The following is an 18,279-nucleotide window of genomic DNA, read 5'->3' as shown; positions in this document are numbered from 1 at the left end:
AGCAGTACTTTATTAAAGCTAAATTATTTGGAATCAACCAAAAGCAATGAGGAATTATTCTTTCTTGTTTATTTTATTGCCAAAGTGCTATAATAAATTAATGACATTCACTTAATAGGACCATTAGAAAGACTAGAGCTAAACTATTAAATATTTGCACTATCATGGCCTTATTTTGTCATTTGGATTAGTTATCTTCAGAAACATTATTTGTACAAAAAATAGGAATTACAGCTTTAATAATGAAAATTATAGTATGTATTTATGTAAATGCATGATACATTACATGTTTATGATTTAAAAGGATTTTGATTTGATGCAGATGTTAGAAAGTGTAAGTTATTGTTAGTGAAGTTTTTTGTTTGTTATACTGTGCAAGATGACACAGTTAAAATTTACCCTACTTTAATGGACCAGTATTTCAGAAGTTACAGGGGAAAAAGGCTTCAGCAGTGTCCAGTATCTCTCTTGCCACTAACTTGTCAAACTATTTGTGTGACCTTTTAAAGGAAGCCACCTTAACTAAAAGCTTTTAAGTGCTTTCGTAGCTGTCAGTATACGAAGGGAATGAGTTCTACTTCTGGGTACCTGGAAGATTGTGTATTTACCATTCTTTTACGTGTACCTTACACGGACTGCTTGTGTATCTGCCTGTCTCTTCTGCAGTGGTAGCTTTTGGATATGGAAATTCAGTTTATAAAACTTTCATGCAAAGTTTCTGAGAAGGCAGCAAATTCTGAATCTTCCTCCCATTTCAGGCACCAAGATTTGACAGAGGTTTTTCTTTTAACTCTGCTGTGTACCAACACAAACCTCCTAATCCCTCTAGTTATTTTAGAGAAGAATAAGTCATTTTTACTTCCAAAAATTGGTCACTATGTAGGTTTATGTAGGGCTCCAAAGACTAAAATCTTCTCCATTTTCCATTGTACTGTGCTCCTTACTGCTGTAGAAAGAAAAGGAGGCACTTCATGGGCCCAGAACTAGAAACAGCATCATCTTTAAATTATTACTGCTGAGGAAAACAGTTGTTACAAAGATGATCAGAAAATAAATGCATTTTGATGGCCTTTGACAGCTTTTCTACTTCATAAATGAACGTAGTGAAGAAAGAATGGAAAATTACAAGCTTTCCCCCCCATAATTATTTATTTATTTATTTATTTATTTATTTATCACTCTGCAAGGAGACTATATGCCTGGGGAAAGGGAGGAGATTTACTCATGCTTTAAGATGTAGTTCTTCTGTCACTTTAATCCAGCAGAAGTATAGTTGCTAAAAAAGGCCCCTCTTTTCCTCCCTCAAGCTCTTGGCCAAGCTCTTGGCCATTCTTTTTTTTTTTTTTTTTTTTTTTTTGTCCCCTCAGATAGTATTAACATTCAAGCAATTGCATCGTCTATTGGATCAGGGAATTACTCTACATGAAAAGATAAAAAAATAAAGTAGTACTTTATTTTCTTAATGTTTCAGTGTAGTTCATAAAGTACAGCAGATTCTATGTTGACTTTGGGGGTGAATACATCACTACATATTTTGGGGAGCTAAGTATGCAAGAAACTTTAGGGTTCGAGTCACACCATAATATCTTTTTTATAAATATAAATTGCAATGGGAAAATAAGCAATAAAGTAATATTTAGAGTGTCTCAGAATCTTAAGATGAACTGTTTATTTCCTTTTAACTTTTTTCTTCCCTCTCTGTAGGCTGGTAGAAGTGGAAAGACAGTCCCAGAACTGGAAAAAACAATTGGTTTGATGAAAAAGGTTGTAGAGAGAGTCCAAAGAGAAAATGAAGATCTGAAAAAAGTTCCAGCTGTGGTTTCAAAGGAGAAATTACTTGGTCTTGAACAGGAAAATGAGAGGCTAAAGGTACTGATTTATCTCCAGTAACTATATGTAGATAACTGTTTATGTGCAAGTTAGTAGGAAAATGGAGCAGCAAGCCTGTTGTTGACATTGATTGGCACAGAAGTATTTTAAAAATTCCAAATATGGAACATGTGGAACAGAAAAGCAAAACTTCTTTTTAGCATAACATAACATACTGTCCAATTTATGCAAAGGTACTCTTTTACTCTATACCTTAAGGATATATTTAAATATGTGATGAAATGTTACGTGCACTGTGCTAGGTAGCTGTAACTATGCTGTGCTTTAAAAATGGAAATCTGAACTTTTCTGCTAAGCAATGTATATGTGTTTTAACGAACTGTTTGATATTTAGTCTGAAATGGAAAAAATGAAGCTTCATCTGGGGGGCAGGCTGAGTATGTGTTATGAATCTAAAGCCAAAGGAATGGAAAAAGTCATTACTGAAAACGAGAGGCTGCGTAAAGAACTGAAAAAGGTATGGTCATTGTAATGCATCCCTTTATTTCCATTAGTTACTGGTTGTGGTAAGTATCTTTTTATCCTTTGGGGGTTTTTTCATGCTTGATATAGAATGGACACTTTCTAAGCACTGATATTGCTGTGACAGAATTTTTAATTATATGTGGAGAGGAGAAATCCAAGCAGCAGCCTAACACAGAATTTGGAAGCTGTGGTGCTAATGACCTTGGATGCACTGTTTTCCTCTAGACCAGCACTGACCCTATCTCACCATCATTTTCAATAATCCTGTGCTTCATGTGAGGTTAAGTATTCCATTAACCTTTGTTTTATTGAACAATAGGAAGCTGACAGTGCAGAGAAGCTACGAATAGCAAAGAATAACTTGGAAATACTAAATGAGAAGTTAACTGTACAGCTGGAGGAAACCACTAAGAGGCTAAATTTGGCTGAGAGCCAATTGGATGGAGCTGACAGCAAAAGCTGGAAGTCCGTTGTAATGAGGTAGGAATTGAGAATGAAGTAAGAAGATGAACACAAGTGTTAACTCCTCTTTAAATATTAGCAAACAAATTAGACTTTCCTTTTCATAATTTTTCTTTCCTCTTTTGAAGGTAGTTTCATACTGTCCGTATTTTATTTTCTGATTCCATATTAGTATGTAGAATCTGTGTACAGGTCTCTGATAGGAATCCAGCAGCGATCTAGTGTCCTTAAGTATTGGCCTTGTTAGCTGCTTCTAGACAGTAGCCAGTTACTTATCTCCCAATTACTTGTCTCCACTCTTCAGATCAACTGTAGACTTCTGGATGGTTCTGGTAAAGGAAGTATTTTGTGTTCTTTACTGCTTAAATGTATTGTATTTGTGTTTTTGTAGTAATATCTGCATTCTTGCTGAACCTAGAAAGTATTTCATGTGGATGACAATCTGAAACAAAAACTGGAAGCCAGCAACCTGCATTTTCCAGCTTGGCTGCATTTGAATCTATATTTAACCACGTGAATGTGCAGACGTTGTGTTAGAAACCCCACTGGGATTTCTATACTCCTTGGGACATGCAGGCATAGCTAAAGATCTTTCGTGTGTTCTGAAGGCCCTGAAAGCTAATTGCAGTCAGCCAGTTGATTCTGTTATAAGAAGGGAGAAGAACCCGGAGACTAACACTGCATTATCTTTTGCAATATATAAAATTAAGTACAGGGAATCGCTATTTTTAGGTAAAACTCAGACTTTGAAATAAGCATCAAAAATAATTTTTTGTTTGGTAATAATAGTAAATGTCTACAACTCTATACCAGTAAGTTATCTGAGAGTTACCTATCAGTTGTTTTAAAATTCAGGTATCACTTGCATCACTCAACATGGAACAAACTAAAGAAAACAATTTTATGACACCGATTTCTGCTTTGCAACTTAGGCGTACATTTTTAATTTATCTGTACTTCCACAATTAGTGCAGATGCTTTTTCTATGACAACCTACTTATACAGGCTGGAGATCTTAACTCTACAGCCTGAACAGCTTTAATGGCATTCATTTCTTTGCTAGAAGCAAGCTGTTTAGTTCTGTTTTGTGGTTGCTTACAGAAATCCTGATTTATATTATATAAACATATATTATGAATATATATTTATATAATTTACATATAGTCTCCTAAATTATTTAATAATTTAATCTCCTAAAAATACTTTAATCTCTATTTCTGCAAAAGTATTCGTTTTTGCTCTTACCTTTTTCTAAATAAAATAGTACCAGGATGCACGAAACCAAGATGAAGGAAATGGAAATGGATATTGCTAAAAAAACCCAAAGCATAACTGACCTTAAACGGCTGCTTCAGGAGGCAACCGAACGTGAACACAATGCTGATAAAAACTTACAAGATCTAAAAGAACAAGTGAGTAAAATTTACCCAGATGACTCTGGGACTAGATTGCTTAATATTTATTTCTTTCCTATGTCTATATTTGCAGAGTACATTTTTTTCTCTAATCCATGCTTTTATAGGTTTTTTTCAGTCCTAGTTGCTGTAATTGTATATTTACATATTTTAGCCAATTAATGAGGTTTACCACATATTATCAATATATATTCTTGCCGTGCAGTCTCAGGGGAAAATTAAGTTTTTTCTACTGTTATTCTGTAGGGGTTTTATATTATCCTTTCATTGATCACAAGAAAGCCTGTAGGTACAGATGCTTCAAATGGTCTTAAAATCTTTCTAGCTTGTTCTGCAGAGTGAGTCTGCTGCAGGGACTTCCCTCTTTCTTCCAGGTCTTTTCTGGGGGACTGACTGTGCCATCCTAAAGTGGATCTTCATGCCTATTTCCAATCTGGCCTCTTACATGCAGTCCCTAATAAGTCTTACAAATATTACTTCACACACAGAAGAGCTGATGAATTTAAACGTGGGTACCTTTGAAAAGATAGATAAATTTCTAGCCTTTAAGTACTCCAGAGATGTAGCCCTAGGACTAGCCACCTAGATTAGCTTCCATCTTCTCATTTATTAGTATGTGCATGTTTTTCTTCCCCAGCCACCTCATACTGGCCATTCTCAGTGTAACGTATTGCATAACACAACTTGCCATATAGGAAGTCATACATATTATGTAAGCAAGTAAATGTGTTCAATAAAGAATAGAACTTGTAACTGAGTCATATAAAACAATTATTTTGTTAATTTTTGCTTGTTTTCTCTTTTCTAAAGTCAGCATTATTAACATGAAGTGTATACCAGCAGCACAGAGATAAAATTATTTCATTATGTGGTATTACTCTGGAGCAACACATTTTCCAGTTTTTTTCGTGTCTTAAATGCTGATGAAAGGATGTGGTCAAGGTTAACTACATTTCAAAGAAACAGACATTTATTGTGGAAAAAAACACAAATCTTTACCATTTTAGGTTGTAATAGAAAAAAAGCCTATCACTAACAGTAGCCTTATGAGAGTTCATAAATTGTCACTGCATTCAAAAGCTGTATATAGTCTCATATTTAAAACACTAATTTTTTTGTTCCTGCATCTTCTGCTGAAAGGCTCTTCTGGAGGCTAACTCCCTCTCTGGTCAGGGATGACTGCAGGTCATTTCTAGTCAACACACACTTATTTGGGTTTTCATTGCAAAATCAGAGGCTTTTCATATTATGTTTAAAAAGGAACTTGGACACCTAGGTATGCAAATAAGCATGTTGGTAATATTTTTAAAGCACTTTTACTTAAAATTATTTAGGCATATCACTTCCTTAAGCATATGTATCAATTATGCTAACATAGCTATGTATCAAATTTTCTTTGTAAATCTAACTTTTGAATACTTCTTTGTTCACGTTCATGAAATACGTAGCAATGATCTATAGTAACTTTAAAAAGACTGTAGATAATTAGCTTAGTGGAAACTGTCAGTAGATGAACACTTGGGTTTTTCTCTCTGTGATAACTTAGTACTTGGTTACATCCTTAGTATTGTTTTTTTCATTCATTTTTTTAATCCTGTATCAAAAAGAACTCCATCTGAACTGCATTATCCATGGATACTGTTTTCAAGAGTAAAACTTCCTTAATTTTTCTTTTAAGATTGAGCTTCTCAAACACTTTCCTGAAGGTGCAATGACAGAGGAAAGCCTCATCAAGGAGCTTCAGCTTTTAAAGTAATGTACTTTTAAATAACTAAATACCTCAGCCAATATACGTGAAATAAGAATTATCAGGAAATAGCCATTGTGATTTTTAGTTACATATCTTATACTCTAAAATACTTTAATAATTAAAAAAAAAAATCTAAAATTGTTTTATATTCCAGATTAACTAATAATCGATTAGAGAAAGAAAAAGCCGAACTAGCTCACCAGGTGGAGGATTACAAGCACCACATACACACATACACAAGCGAAGGTCCTGCAGCCGGTAATCATTTTCAATACCTAAAATAGAGATGTTCCTGTATTTTGGGCCTAAAACTATTTTTACTTAATATGTGTGTGCAAAATGATAATAAATCTACAGAATTATTTCAATTATATTCATGCCAGAGTAATGTAAACTTGAACAGACTAAGGTCTTGGATTTTTGAGTATTTAGAAGCTTTTTATATAGAAGTGTTAGTAGAAATCTCCATAATTAATTACCTTGAACCAGAGGCTGTAATCTTTGTAAGATTTTGCTTTCCAAGAAGATGTGTAGTTCATGCCACCATTTGCTTTATAAACTTCAAAAGACTGCCTATAAGATGGCAGTCATTCATTGAAACCCTTTTGCCTTGGGTTCCAAGCTGCCAGAGGATGATTGTCTATTTCCAGATACCAGCTCTGTGAATGATACAAGACTGAGCAGGCACCAATCTCAGGTGAAACGCAGAGCACACTGCCATATGACCAGGAAAAAAAAAACAAACCATCAATTAACCCTCTTGAAATTGTGACTATAATTAAGAAGATCCTTATACTATGTTATTTCCAAGTTTCCTGCATTTAATTCAGAGAAACTGCATATGTTGTATTTCTCAGAAGTACGCTAATAGATTGGCCATTGGAGTATTGCATTCATGCACAGGAACTAGACACCACCACCTAATTTGTACAAGAACTAAAGAAAAGCCCCAGTGATGTGAATTTTTGGTGGTTGTTGATCCCAAATGGGTTTACGCACTTCAACTGTTGCAGCTTTCAGGAGATGCAGAATTACTGTAACAAGATTATTCATGTCATTGATTTTCATTACCCTAAATTTCATAACAAATTATCATTATTTTTGCAGAACACAATGAAATTGTAGAGAATGATAAAAATGACAAATTAATGACAGAAGTAGCTGACCTCCAGACACAGCTGAAAGCCTCAGAGTTGGAAAAACAGCAATTAAAGGTGAGTTGCAAGGATCATCCTAGGCAAAATAATGAGCAAAATTATGGTTAGCTATAAAGAGGTATTTAATATCTAAACTAATATTTAATGACAAAGTCAACCTCTAAACATGTTTATGAAGCCTGTTTTGTTGTTAGTGAATGTGCTGTTCATGGGTAGATTTTTGTGTCTTTAGAGAACGTACTTATTCTCTCATCATTTAGCCTTTTAAGACAAAAAAAGCTGTTACACATGTATTTCCTAAATTCTGGATAAAGGTGGTCCTCCTTCATTCTTTTTAATAGGAAGAAACAAAAAAGCTGAGAAGAGAACTAGAAAAATTTGACCCTTCCTTTTTTGAAGAAATTGAGGATCTGAAATACAACTACAATGAAGAAGTAAAAAAAAATGTTATCTTAGAAGAGAGATTAAAGCAGCTTTCTGAAGAGTTTGGCATTCAAGTGGATAGTTCAGGCAACATTTCTGTTGATTAGGTTGGTGGTTGGTGTCCTCAGTATTGATACAGAAAATAAATTCCAGGGCAGTTACATACTACTGATTTATTTTTCTGTTTTTATCTTGGAATGATACAAGTCTATTAAAGTTATAATAGTCTGGCATATACCTAAGAGTGCAGAATTGGATTAGTCAACAGCTTATGGCCAGTATTTCTATACACCAGAGAAAAGTGAGTTTCACCTCTCCCAACTCCTTTGAAATACTATATTTTAATCCAGAACAGTAATTTGGGTAATACACAGGTGTCAGGTGAAGTTGAAACCTTGGACTTATACTAAAAGTTGAGAAACTCTTAAAATGTGCTACGTATGCTAAGTTCCAGATTGGTAAGAATATGTAATTTGGTTTTGCTGTCTTGTGCTATAATACTTCTTAACTATCGACTCAGGGTCAGTTGATGTCTGTTCTTACACCCCTGGTTATTTTTACCTCAATTTTAGAAAATCCAAGAACAAATAATTGGAAATAAAGTTACAGTATTTCAGTCAAATTAATGGTATTTTGTAGATAAATGATTTTTCATTTTGTATATTTTATATAGCTAATGTTTACTTTTATAGCACAGATAAAATAAAGCCAACTCAAATGATCATGCAGTCTCACCTTTATTATTTATACCATCTTACTTAATATGCCTTTCATGCAGTCTGAAAATGGGTGTTATTAAGAAGTCATGTCTGTCTCTAATTACTGAGGATCTCCATAGTAGAGCTAGTATACTTTCTATTATTTACTCTTTTTGTCCTAAAATAGTGGAAGTACCTGTAGGATATAGCTTAATTAGGTTTTCAAGTAATAGCATAATGCTGCAGCTTACCAATTAAATAATACAATGAAGAGTTTTCCCCCAAAAGAATTTGTTACAACTTTAAAAAATTATTAAATTTCAGGACTAATTGTGGTCCCACCTGAAATATGTCCTTTAGTCTAAAGAAACAACTAGATCCTCAATCTGAATTCTACATGTAACAGTGTCATAATATTATATTTATAGTTGTGTAACCTATGGAACTTTTACAGTTGATTGCATTCATTAGCTAAGCTATTAGGACCAGCCAGTGTTAGACAACATACTTATTATAATTAAGTATAAGTTTCCAGAAATGGGTTCTAAAGTTAAGGATTTTTTAGAACTGAAAATAAACATGCTGAAAGCTAGATCTTGGCTCTTCTGGATGGCAGATCTCTCATTATATAAAATTAGCCATTTAGGAAAAACTTAACATCATACAGTACCTAGGCTGCTGCCTAAGCTAGATGATTATTTGTAAAGAGTTCTGTGGTAGACACAAGTAAGAGGAATGCAGCACATCTTAAAAGAGAAAAATAATTTCAAGCATCAAACTTGATATCTTTGAGTCTGTCAAATCTTTGACCATCCAAGTTTGAAAAATGGTGAAACAAACTCTTTGGTTCAAAGTTACAGTCATATTTGGTTCTATTAAAAGAAATTACAACAGGCTGAGAATTCAGGTATGTCTCTGTAAGTGGCCAGCGCAAACCAAGATGATGGCGATGGAGCTAAAATAAAAAGAAATAAGATTAGTTTAGAGATTTTGATATAGTAGCCCAACAGTTCCCAACTTGGGTGTGCATGTGCTTGAATTCTAGGATCCTCTGCATTAGGGCACTTAGAACCATTAATCAGTTACCTGAATAACATGAGTAAGAATGAAGCACAAAAGGCAAACACCAAGGTGTCCTCCACAGCTTCAGAAATGACATAAACTTGCTAATTAATCAAAAAGATCACATTCTTATTAACACTACTTATTCTATATGTTCACATTACAAAAAATTTTTATTAAAAAGAATTAAGCTTTAAAATGTTGAGTGATTTCCCTACAGAGAGGCAAGAAAATACTATTTATGTTCTTGACTACATAATGTAGATAATGAACAAGTTTAGTAAGTTGTCATTGTAGTGATTCATTGGTTTGACTAATTCTACTGTCACCTGATTTGCTAGGAGAATATTTACTACTAAAGAATTTGGAAAACCAGACAAAAAAGTTAATACCTCAAAATACTTCACATACTGTGAATTATTATAGTGTTTTTCACACATCCACCTATATATCTTACCTTGATTAAACACCCATTATGGCAGTGCCACACAATTCCTTCAACTTTACCCTCACTGCAGCCTTCAAACCAAGACAGTATGTCATTTTGTTTCAAAGTAGGTGGATTCTTTATTTCAAATGCTCCATGCGGTACAAGAAGATGTACAGGCTGCTTCTTGCTTCCCAATCCTATGTTAAAAGAAACAAAAATCCTCCTGCTAGCTAAAGATTTTCCTCACTTTTGTTATCACAGCTATCTTAAAAGTATATTTAACTGTTCTCTTAAAGGCAGGACAATACTGTAGTGTCCAACACAGAAGACTATCTTTACAGAGTTCTTTTAAGTATCAAATTTAGCTGTCTCTTCCTCATGTAACTTTATAAAAAGTATACATGACATAGAGATTTATACAGTTGTTTGCTTTGTCCTTGTGGTCACCTCCTCAGTAACCATAAAGCTACGAGCTAAATTCTTGAGGCTTCAGATCATAATCAATAGCACAAACATCTTAGTTCCTGAAAATCTGGTATATTTTCTTATGAATATTCATTAATACTTAATCCAAGCTGTTAAGAAATGCATTGCCTCTTCACTGACTCTTCAGCATAAATCTTCATCTCAGAATACAGCTAGTTCCTTTACATTCTGAAAAAATGTTTAGACCAGGTACTATTATTTTTCCTATCCATCCTTGCAAATTACCCTAACAGCAAAGCTCAGAAGTTAGAACTCACTTGTGCTCATACCTAATTATTTTTTTGTTACAAGGTTTTTAAAGGTAGAAGCCACAACCAAAATTTAGCTTAAATTATGTTTCCTTAAAAATATTCATAATATTTCATAATTTAAATATTGCAACTTATGACTAAATCTAAGAACTCAAAAAAAAGTCTGAATAAAATTTTCTACTTTAATGGACTAAACAGCATCAGAAGAGCAAGTAAAAAAAGTCAAGAAAGGGCACCAATGAACAATCTTAAATTTTTTAAAAATATTTTAATAGTAATATTTAAAACAACTTTTCCAGTCAGAATATTTTTGAAAGACTAATGCAAATCATTTTTATAGTAACTCCTAAAGAACAATGCAGGTGGAAAGAGATTTAATAGACATAAATAGTCCCACAACAAGACAGCTTTCTGAGGCGAGTATTTTTGGGTGAGTTCTCTGAGCTAGCCCTTTCTCTGCTTTCTAAAAAGGTTACATTGCTACCTTAGAACTTTTTTTTTTAAACTTATACAAAGAAAATACATAGTTTTCACTCAAAAATTTCACTGAATAAAAAAATATTTAAGAAGAACAGACCATACAAACTTACCATATGGATTTGCATTAATATTAGTCCCAATAAGCTCCAGTGTTTGCTCTAAAATTTCTGATAACGGCACCGGACTGATTTCCAGAAGCCCTGGGTCAGCATGGTGTTTCAATACCAGTGCTATTTCAGCCTCATAATTTACAACAGATGAGTGCCAGCAATACTGCTTACTGTTTTTCTCCACAGGCACCCAACCTATGAGAAAACATTGCATTTTACTAAAGTAAGTATCTGAAGTTATACTAGAATGGTACATGCATTAAAAAACACACCACAGTTAACTACAAACAGAAAGAGTAACAACAAAAAATGTGTCGTATCTCAGAGAAATGTCAGAGGAATGCAAACATGACGCTACGCCTTCAGCTGAAGCCCTGTAAGTCTGTACAGCAAACTGCCATTATTTTCAATGTGTCAGAAGAACAAAGCCTATCTGAATAGTGAATGAGTGATGCTCCAGTTGTTTTCTAACTACTACTTTTTAACTCTGTGTCCTGGTTTCAGCCAGGATAGAGCTGGTTTTCTTCACAGAAGCTAGTGTGAGGCTGCGTTTTGGATTTGGGATGAGAAACTGTTGATAATGTGCTGATGTTTTGAGCTGTTGCTAAGCAGTCAAGGATAGTCCAGCTTCTCGTGCTGGCCTGCTAGCAAGAAGGCTGGAGGTGCTCAGGGAGCTGGGAGAGGACACAACCGGGACAGCTGACCCATGCTGGCCAAAGAGATATTCCCTACCATACGACGTCATGCCCAGCACATAAACTGGAGTTAGCTGGGGGACGGAAATCGCTGCTCGGGGACGGGCTGTTGATCGCTGGGTGGTAAGCAATCATTGTATTGGGCATCACTTGTTCTTGCACATTCCTTTGTTGGTATTATTACTGTTGTTTCTTTCTCTCTTTCTGTCCTATTAAACTGTGTTTATCTCAACCCACGAGGTTTTTTTTTTTTTCTAATTCTCTCCCCTGTCCCACTGTGGGAGGGGGAGTGAGTGAGTGTTTTTACCACACCCCCAGAGGTTTTTTTTTTTTTCTAATTCTCTCCCCTGTCCCACTGTGGGAGGGGGAGTGAGTGAGTGGCTGCATGGTGCTTAGTTGCCAGCTGGGGCTAAATCACGACACTCTGGAACTAATTCTAATTCACTTCCAAAATGGATATTCCCGCCACCACCATTTTACCGTGCTGCATCATAGGTACCTGGCATATGTCCGTTTTCATCAGGCAAAGGATTGCCATTAGAGAACTCTATGTCCTTTGCTGGAATCCAGCTACCTGGAACAGGCTTGAAATCCTCTTCAACATTCCAAACAAATTCTAGACATATAAATGTGACAGTTTTTGGCAAATTGTTAGACAATTTTACGTTTTGATTGTGTTTCAATGCAAGTATTAAAATACCATTGATCTAAACCTTGTTTGACAGACAGTCCCAGTTACTTTGTAAAAGCACCCAACCTCTGGCACACTCAAGTAGTCTACAATTAGTAGGGTTTAAAGAAGCATAGTAGCCTTTAGTAGCTTAAAGCTAAGATTAAAATATAGCTACCTAAATAGCCAACATTATATTTACACTAGAGCAAGAAAAGTAGAATAGAATAGACTATTTCAGTTGGAAGGGACTTAACAACAACCAGCTAGTTAAACTGTCTGACCAATTCAGGGCTGACCAAAAGTTAAAGCATGTTATTACGAGCATTGTCCAAATGCCTCTTAAACACTGACAGGCTTGGGGCATCGACCACCTCTCTAGGAAGCCTATTCTAGTGTTTGACCAAGAAATGCTTCGTAATGTCCACTTAACCTCCACAGCTTGGAACCATTCCCATGCGTCCTATCACTGGATACCAGGGAGAAGAGATCAGCACCTCCCTCTCCACTTGCCCTCCTCAGAAAGCTGTAGAGGGCAATGAGGCCACCCCTCAGCCTCCTATTCTCCAAACCAGACAAACCCACACTCCTCAGAGGACTTAGCCACCCCTCAGAGGACATGTCTTCCATCCCTTTCACCAGCTTTGTTGCCCTCCTCTGGATGCATTCCGGGACCTTCACATCATTCTTAAATTGAGGGGCCCAGACTGCACACAGTACTCAAGATGAGGCTGCACCAACACTGAATACAGCAGGACAATCACCTCTTTTGACCGGCTGGTTATGCTGTGTTTGATGCACCCCAGGATGCGGTTTGCCCTCCTGGCTGCCAGGGCACACTGCTGGCTCACATGGAGCCTGCTGCCGACCAGCACCCTCAGATCCCTTTCTGCAGGGCTGCTCTCCAGCCACTCCTCTCCCAATTTGTACTTGTGCCTGGCATTACTCTGTCCCAGGTGCAGAATACCTGCATATTGAATATATTGAAAATACATTTAACACGCACTTGGCCTTGTTAAATTTCATCCCATTAATCATTGCCCAATGCTTCAATCTATCTAGATCCCTCTGCAAGGCACCTTAGTCTGTCAAGAGAGTCAACAGTGCCTCCCAGTTTGGTATCATCAGCAAACTTGCTAATGGTGCATTCAACTCCTGCATCCAGATAGTTGATAAATATATTGAACAGGACTGGCCCCAGAATTGAACCCTGAGGAACACCACTGGTGACCAGTCACCAACCAGATGTAGCCCCATTCACGACAACTCTTGGAGCTCTGCCTTTCAGCCAGTTTTTCACCTAGCGCACCATGAACCTGCTCGTCCCACAGGTGGACAACTTGTGAGGATGCTGTGAAGGACAGTATCAAAATCCTTACTAAAATCCAGAAAAACTACATCCACTGCCTTCCTTTCATCCAGTAGGCAGGTGACCTTATCATTGAAGGATATAAAATTAAACTGCACTTTCCCTTTATGAACCCACGTTGACTGTGCCTGATGATTGCATTATTCTTGAAATGCATTTCAACAGTTCCTCCATAGTTTTTCTAGGAATTGAGGTTAGACTAACAGCTCTGTAGTTCCCTGACTCTTCCCTCATGCCCTTTTTGTAGACTGGAATAACACTGGCTAGCTTCCAGTCAGCAGGGACCTCCCCAGACTCCCAAGATATTTAGTAGATGATCGAGAGTGGTCCTACCATAACACCTGCTAGCTCCTTCAGTACTCTGGGATGAAACCCATCAGGCCCCGTGGACTTGTGAACGTTCAGCTCATACAGCTGGTCCCTCACAATTTCAGTGTCCACAAATGGAAAGTCACTGTTCCCACACTCATGGTCCTCTGACTCAGGACACCAGGCAGCTCAAGCTTCATCAGTATTATTAAAAACTGAGGCAAAAAACACACTGAATGCCTCCGCTTTTTTTTCATCCCCATTGGTCAGATGACCATCTTCAACAAGTATCAGTCCAATGTTTTCTTTACCCACGTTGACTGTGCCTGATGATTGCATTATTCTTGAAATGCATTTCAACAGTTCCTCCATAGTTTTTCTAGGAATTGAGGTTAGACTAACAGCTCTGTAGTTCCCTGAATCTTCCCTCATGCCCTTTTTGTAGACTGGAATAACACTGGCTAGCTTCCAGTCAGCAGGGACCTCCCCAGACTCCCAAGATATTTAGTAGATGATCGAGAGTGGTCCTACCATAACACCTGCTAGCTCCTTCAGTACTCTGGGATGAAACCCATCAGGCCCCGTGGACTTGTGAACGTTCAGCTCATACAGCTGGTCCCTCACAATTTCAGTGTCCACAAATGGAAAGTCACTGTTCCCACACTCATGGTCCTCTGACTCAGGACACCAGGCAGCTCAAGCTTCATCAGTATTATTAAAAACTGAGGCAAAAAACACACTGAATGCCTCCGCTTTTTTTTCATCCCCATTGGTCAGATGACCATCTTCAACAAGTATCAGTCCAATGTTTTCTTTAGACCTCCTCTTGCTATTAACATACTTAAAATAGGCCTTCTTGTTATCTGAAACAACACTGGCTAGTTTCCACTCTAATTGAGCTTTGGCCTTCTATGTCTTCTCCCTGTGTAAAAGAACCACAGCTCTGTACTCTTCCTACAATGTCTGACCTCGCTTCCAGAGATCATGCAATGTCTTTTTCCTCTTGAGCTCCGTGAGGAGTTCCCTGTTCAGCCACGCTGGCCTTCTTGCCCTGCTTGCTTGACGTATGACACGGTGGAACTGCCTGCCCCTGTGCTTCTAAGGGTGGTTCTTAAAGACTGGACAGCACTTATGGACTCCTAAGCCCTCAAAAGCAGACTCCCGGGGTACTCTGCTAAATAGCTCCCTGAATAGTTTGTTATCCTAAAGTCCAGGGTAGCAACTCCGCTGTCCTTTTTTCTCATTACATTGAAAATTTTAAACTCAACCATTTCATGATCACTGTGGCCAAGACAGCCACCTACCATCACATCCACCATGAGTCCTTCTCCATTCACAAACAGCATGTGTAGGATGGCATCTTTCCCAGCTGGCTCACTGACTACCTGTGACAAGAAGTTATCTCCTACAAACTTCAAGAATTTCCAAGACCTCCTTGTCACAGCAGGATGATATTCCCAGTTGACGTTTGTGAAGTTGAAATCTCCCATAAGGACGAGGGCTACCGATCCATAAATTTCTCTTATTTATCTATAGAATAACTCGTCAGTGCTTATATCTTGGCTGGGTGATCGGTAGTAGACACCCACTACAGTATCTCCTTTCTTTTTCCATTCCCCCCCAACCACACCACCCCTAACTTTAAGGGCTGCACAATCAAACCTCTCCCATATGTATAGTGTGACACCTCCACCTCACCTGCCCTGCCTAGCCCTCCTGAACAGCCTGTATCTCTCCATCCCAGAACTCCAATCGTGGGACTCATTCCACCTAGTCTCACTAGTACCAAAGATATCGTAGTGCTGGGAGCAGAACAACACTTCATCAGGTCACAAGGTCATCCTGTTTGTTTCTCATACTGTGTGCATTGGTGTACAAGCATTTCAGAAATGCTCCAGAGCCCTCCGAGCTCCCAGGAGCAGTGTAAATGTTCCCACTAGCATTGCCACCATCTGGCAATGCCACAACAGCCCTTAGTTTACCTATTGCCATCCTCTTGGCATCTCCTTCCCCCATAAATTCTAGTTCAAAGCACTCCTGAAGTAAAGTTAAGAGCATCATTAAAAAAGTCAAGGAGGATCACAGACATTTCCTGTGTTAAGACTAGAGGTGTTCTTCTAACCGGATAACTTACATTGACAAAAAGAAGGAAAGAAATCTTCACTAACCTTTGCAATCATCCAATGAATCCAAGAATTGTTTAAACCTTTTTTCAGCTTGTTTGTTGGGTTTTCGATCCAGCCTGGCCCATAGGTAGGGTTGCCCTAGAATACCCAGAGGGAGAAAACCAGAACTTTACTGAGGTAACTGTACCCTGCAGAGTACTGAAATCAACAATATCAAAGGCAAGACAAGATATGAACTATTCTCATTTGCCACTAGATAAATTTTATATCCAAAGACAACATTTACTAATAATTCCTAAATTAATTACTGTAGAGAACTCTACAAATCTAGTTGTAGAATCTCACCTGGTTTAATACACAGTTTCCTTGCAGTGTCAGGTAAAGGCAAGAACCCCAGGGACGCAAGGAACCACAGTCTTCTCATTTCCTCCCAACCTCCACACTTCTTTGAATCCTTTCAATCAGGCACCCTTTATTTTATAAACTCTACTTTGCAAGGAGGATTTATTAACAGGAAATTTTAAAACTGAAATACTTCCTTGACTGGCATGTTCATTTAAACCATACTTCATGTATTTTAAAGAGAACAATCTACAAAAACTTCATAAACGCCTACTACATTTACAGTAACACTTACTTTGTAGTCAAGAAGTATAATTACAGTTGAATTCACAAGAGCTGTAATCCAAGAGGATCATACAATGAAAGTGAAAACTAAGTAAAACAAGGCTTCTAGTAAGCATGAGAAATCTGCATATGGATCTTCTTTATTACCTTTATAGGTAGTTATATAACAGCAGGTTCCGTCCACTTTTTCAGTAGGAATGGCATTGTATATATCTGCCTCTAACGCCTTTCCAGTTATAGTTTCAGTTGCCAAAACTTTAAATGGCTGAAAAGAAGACAGGTATTTAAAACCCCCATTATGGCTGTGATATTGCCTTGTTCTTACACACATTCTTGCTCCTTACAGCTGGCCTCTCCAAGTCCAGTATTATGCATTATATTGCTGAGTTCTAACCCCATCGAAACACACCCTTGTTTCTTCAGGACATGACAGTTTGGAAAAGGCTCCAAGATGAAACAACAACGACCATCTATTTGCAAACTCCCTCCCTCTTCTCCATTCTTGATCGGTTTGTAGAGGTGACTTGGCCTTCCACTTTACATACTGCCTATCAACTAGAAGGGTTCCAGTCCAATGCTGAAAACATTCTGAGACTGGGCTTCCGCTATTATGATGGCAAGAGAAATTCACCATGACTAGCTGCTCTGAGGCTGCAGTTTGGAGATGAAAGTCAACAGCACCATATCAGTGCAATATGCAGACCAGCGGAATGCAAGGTGGCAAAAGCATCCTGGCACTACATACCTGGCATCAGTGCTGTCAACTAAACAGCCTTCCGCTTAAAAAGAGCAAAGAAATAAGTGATCCGGGCATCTGAAACAAATATCCAGCCACAACTAGTCCAAATTTCCAGGATGACTTCTGTAGGGCTCCTGTAACACTTTCACTGCAAGCTTGTAAGCGGTTGTGTCTGGATTCCAATATTTTCCTGTATCACCATCACTCCTCCCTCCTCTCTCTCTCCTCAGTTATGACCTGTAAGCTGGCCACGCTCCTTTCTGCTAGCAAAACACAAAGCAAGGCCTTGTCTTGCAGCAGTCTCAAAACGGAATTCAGGATTCATAAAATGACAACCACCTACATGCTGGTGTTACGTTACATGGCTGTCTTCTACTCCAGAAATCATGTTTGTAACCATAACATACAGCATATAAGAAGATTTCATGAAAATGAAAGTATGCTGGGCACTGAGAAAACATTCCCAAAAGGCTAGTTTTCCCACCACCCGCCACCCTCCTACCTAGTAGTCATAACCTTGAGTACTATCCTTGCCTGCACTCCGAAAACAAAAAAAAAAAATAGCCCATGCCAGCTCCAGATCCAATTCCAAGTCGGCTTTTTTTTTTCATGTGTGAAGGAGCAAAAACTTAGGGAGTGTCATGGTTTAACCCCAGCCAGCAACC

At 37.6% G+C, this 18,279-nt stretch overlaps 2 protein-coding genes across 2 annotated transcripts in view; one reads left to right on the top strand and one right to left on the bottom strand.

The window, feature by feature from the left end:
* CEP290 (centrosomal protein 290kDa) overlaps positions 1-7,669 on the top strand; it is a gene marked incomplete at its 5' end in the record, with an annotated part of 43,668 nt that extends 35,999 nt beyond the window's left edge. The window contains 8 exons of the mRNA XM_010284567.1: positions 1,705-1,869; positions 2,225-2,347; positions 2,675-2,835; positions 4,088-4,229; positions 5,911-5,984; positions 6,137-6,240; positions 7,090-7,196; positions 7,481-7,669. Of these exons, the coding sequence (XP_010282869.1) occupies positions 1,705-1,869; positions 2,225-2,347; positions 2,675-2,835; positions 4,088-4,229; positions 5,911-5,984; positions 6,137-6,240; positions 7,090-7,196; positions 7,481-7,669 (1,065 nt within the window). The remainder of the gene's footprint in view (positions 1-1,704; positions 1,870-2,224; positions 2,348-2,674; positions 2,836-4,087; positions 4,230-5,910; positions 5,985-6,136; positions 6,241-7,089; positions 7,197-7,480) is intronic.
* A 1,137-nt stretch (positions 7,670-8,806) lies between these two features.
* Positions 8,807-17,140, bottom strand: LOC104618861 (chromosome unknown open reading frame, human C12orf29; the record flags this gene model as incomplete). Its single annotated transcript, XM_010284566.1, has 6 exons — positions 8,807-9,215; positions 9,780-9,949; positions 11,080-11,274; positions 12,274-12,390; positions 16,291-16,386; positions 17,023-17,140. Coding segments are annotated over 6 exons (885 nt in total), but the record flags the coding sequence as incomplete, so codon positions are not given.
* Between the last annotated feature and the right edge of the window lie 1,139 nt (positions 17,141-18,279).

This window comes from Phaethon lepturus, unplaced genomic scaffold, assembly GCF_000687285.1.
Source record: "Phaethon lepturus isolate BGI_N335 unplaced genomic scaffold, ASM68728v1 scaffold18993, whole genome shotgun sequence".
Taxonomy (NCBI): Eukaryota; Metazoa; Chordata; class Aves; order Phaethontiformes; family Phaethontidae; genus Phaethon; species Phaethon lepturus.
Note: the sequence above shows the minus strand (reverse complement) of the source record. Positions and strands in the feature narration are given on the sequence as shown.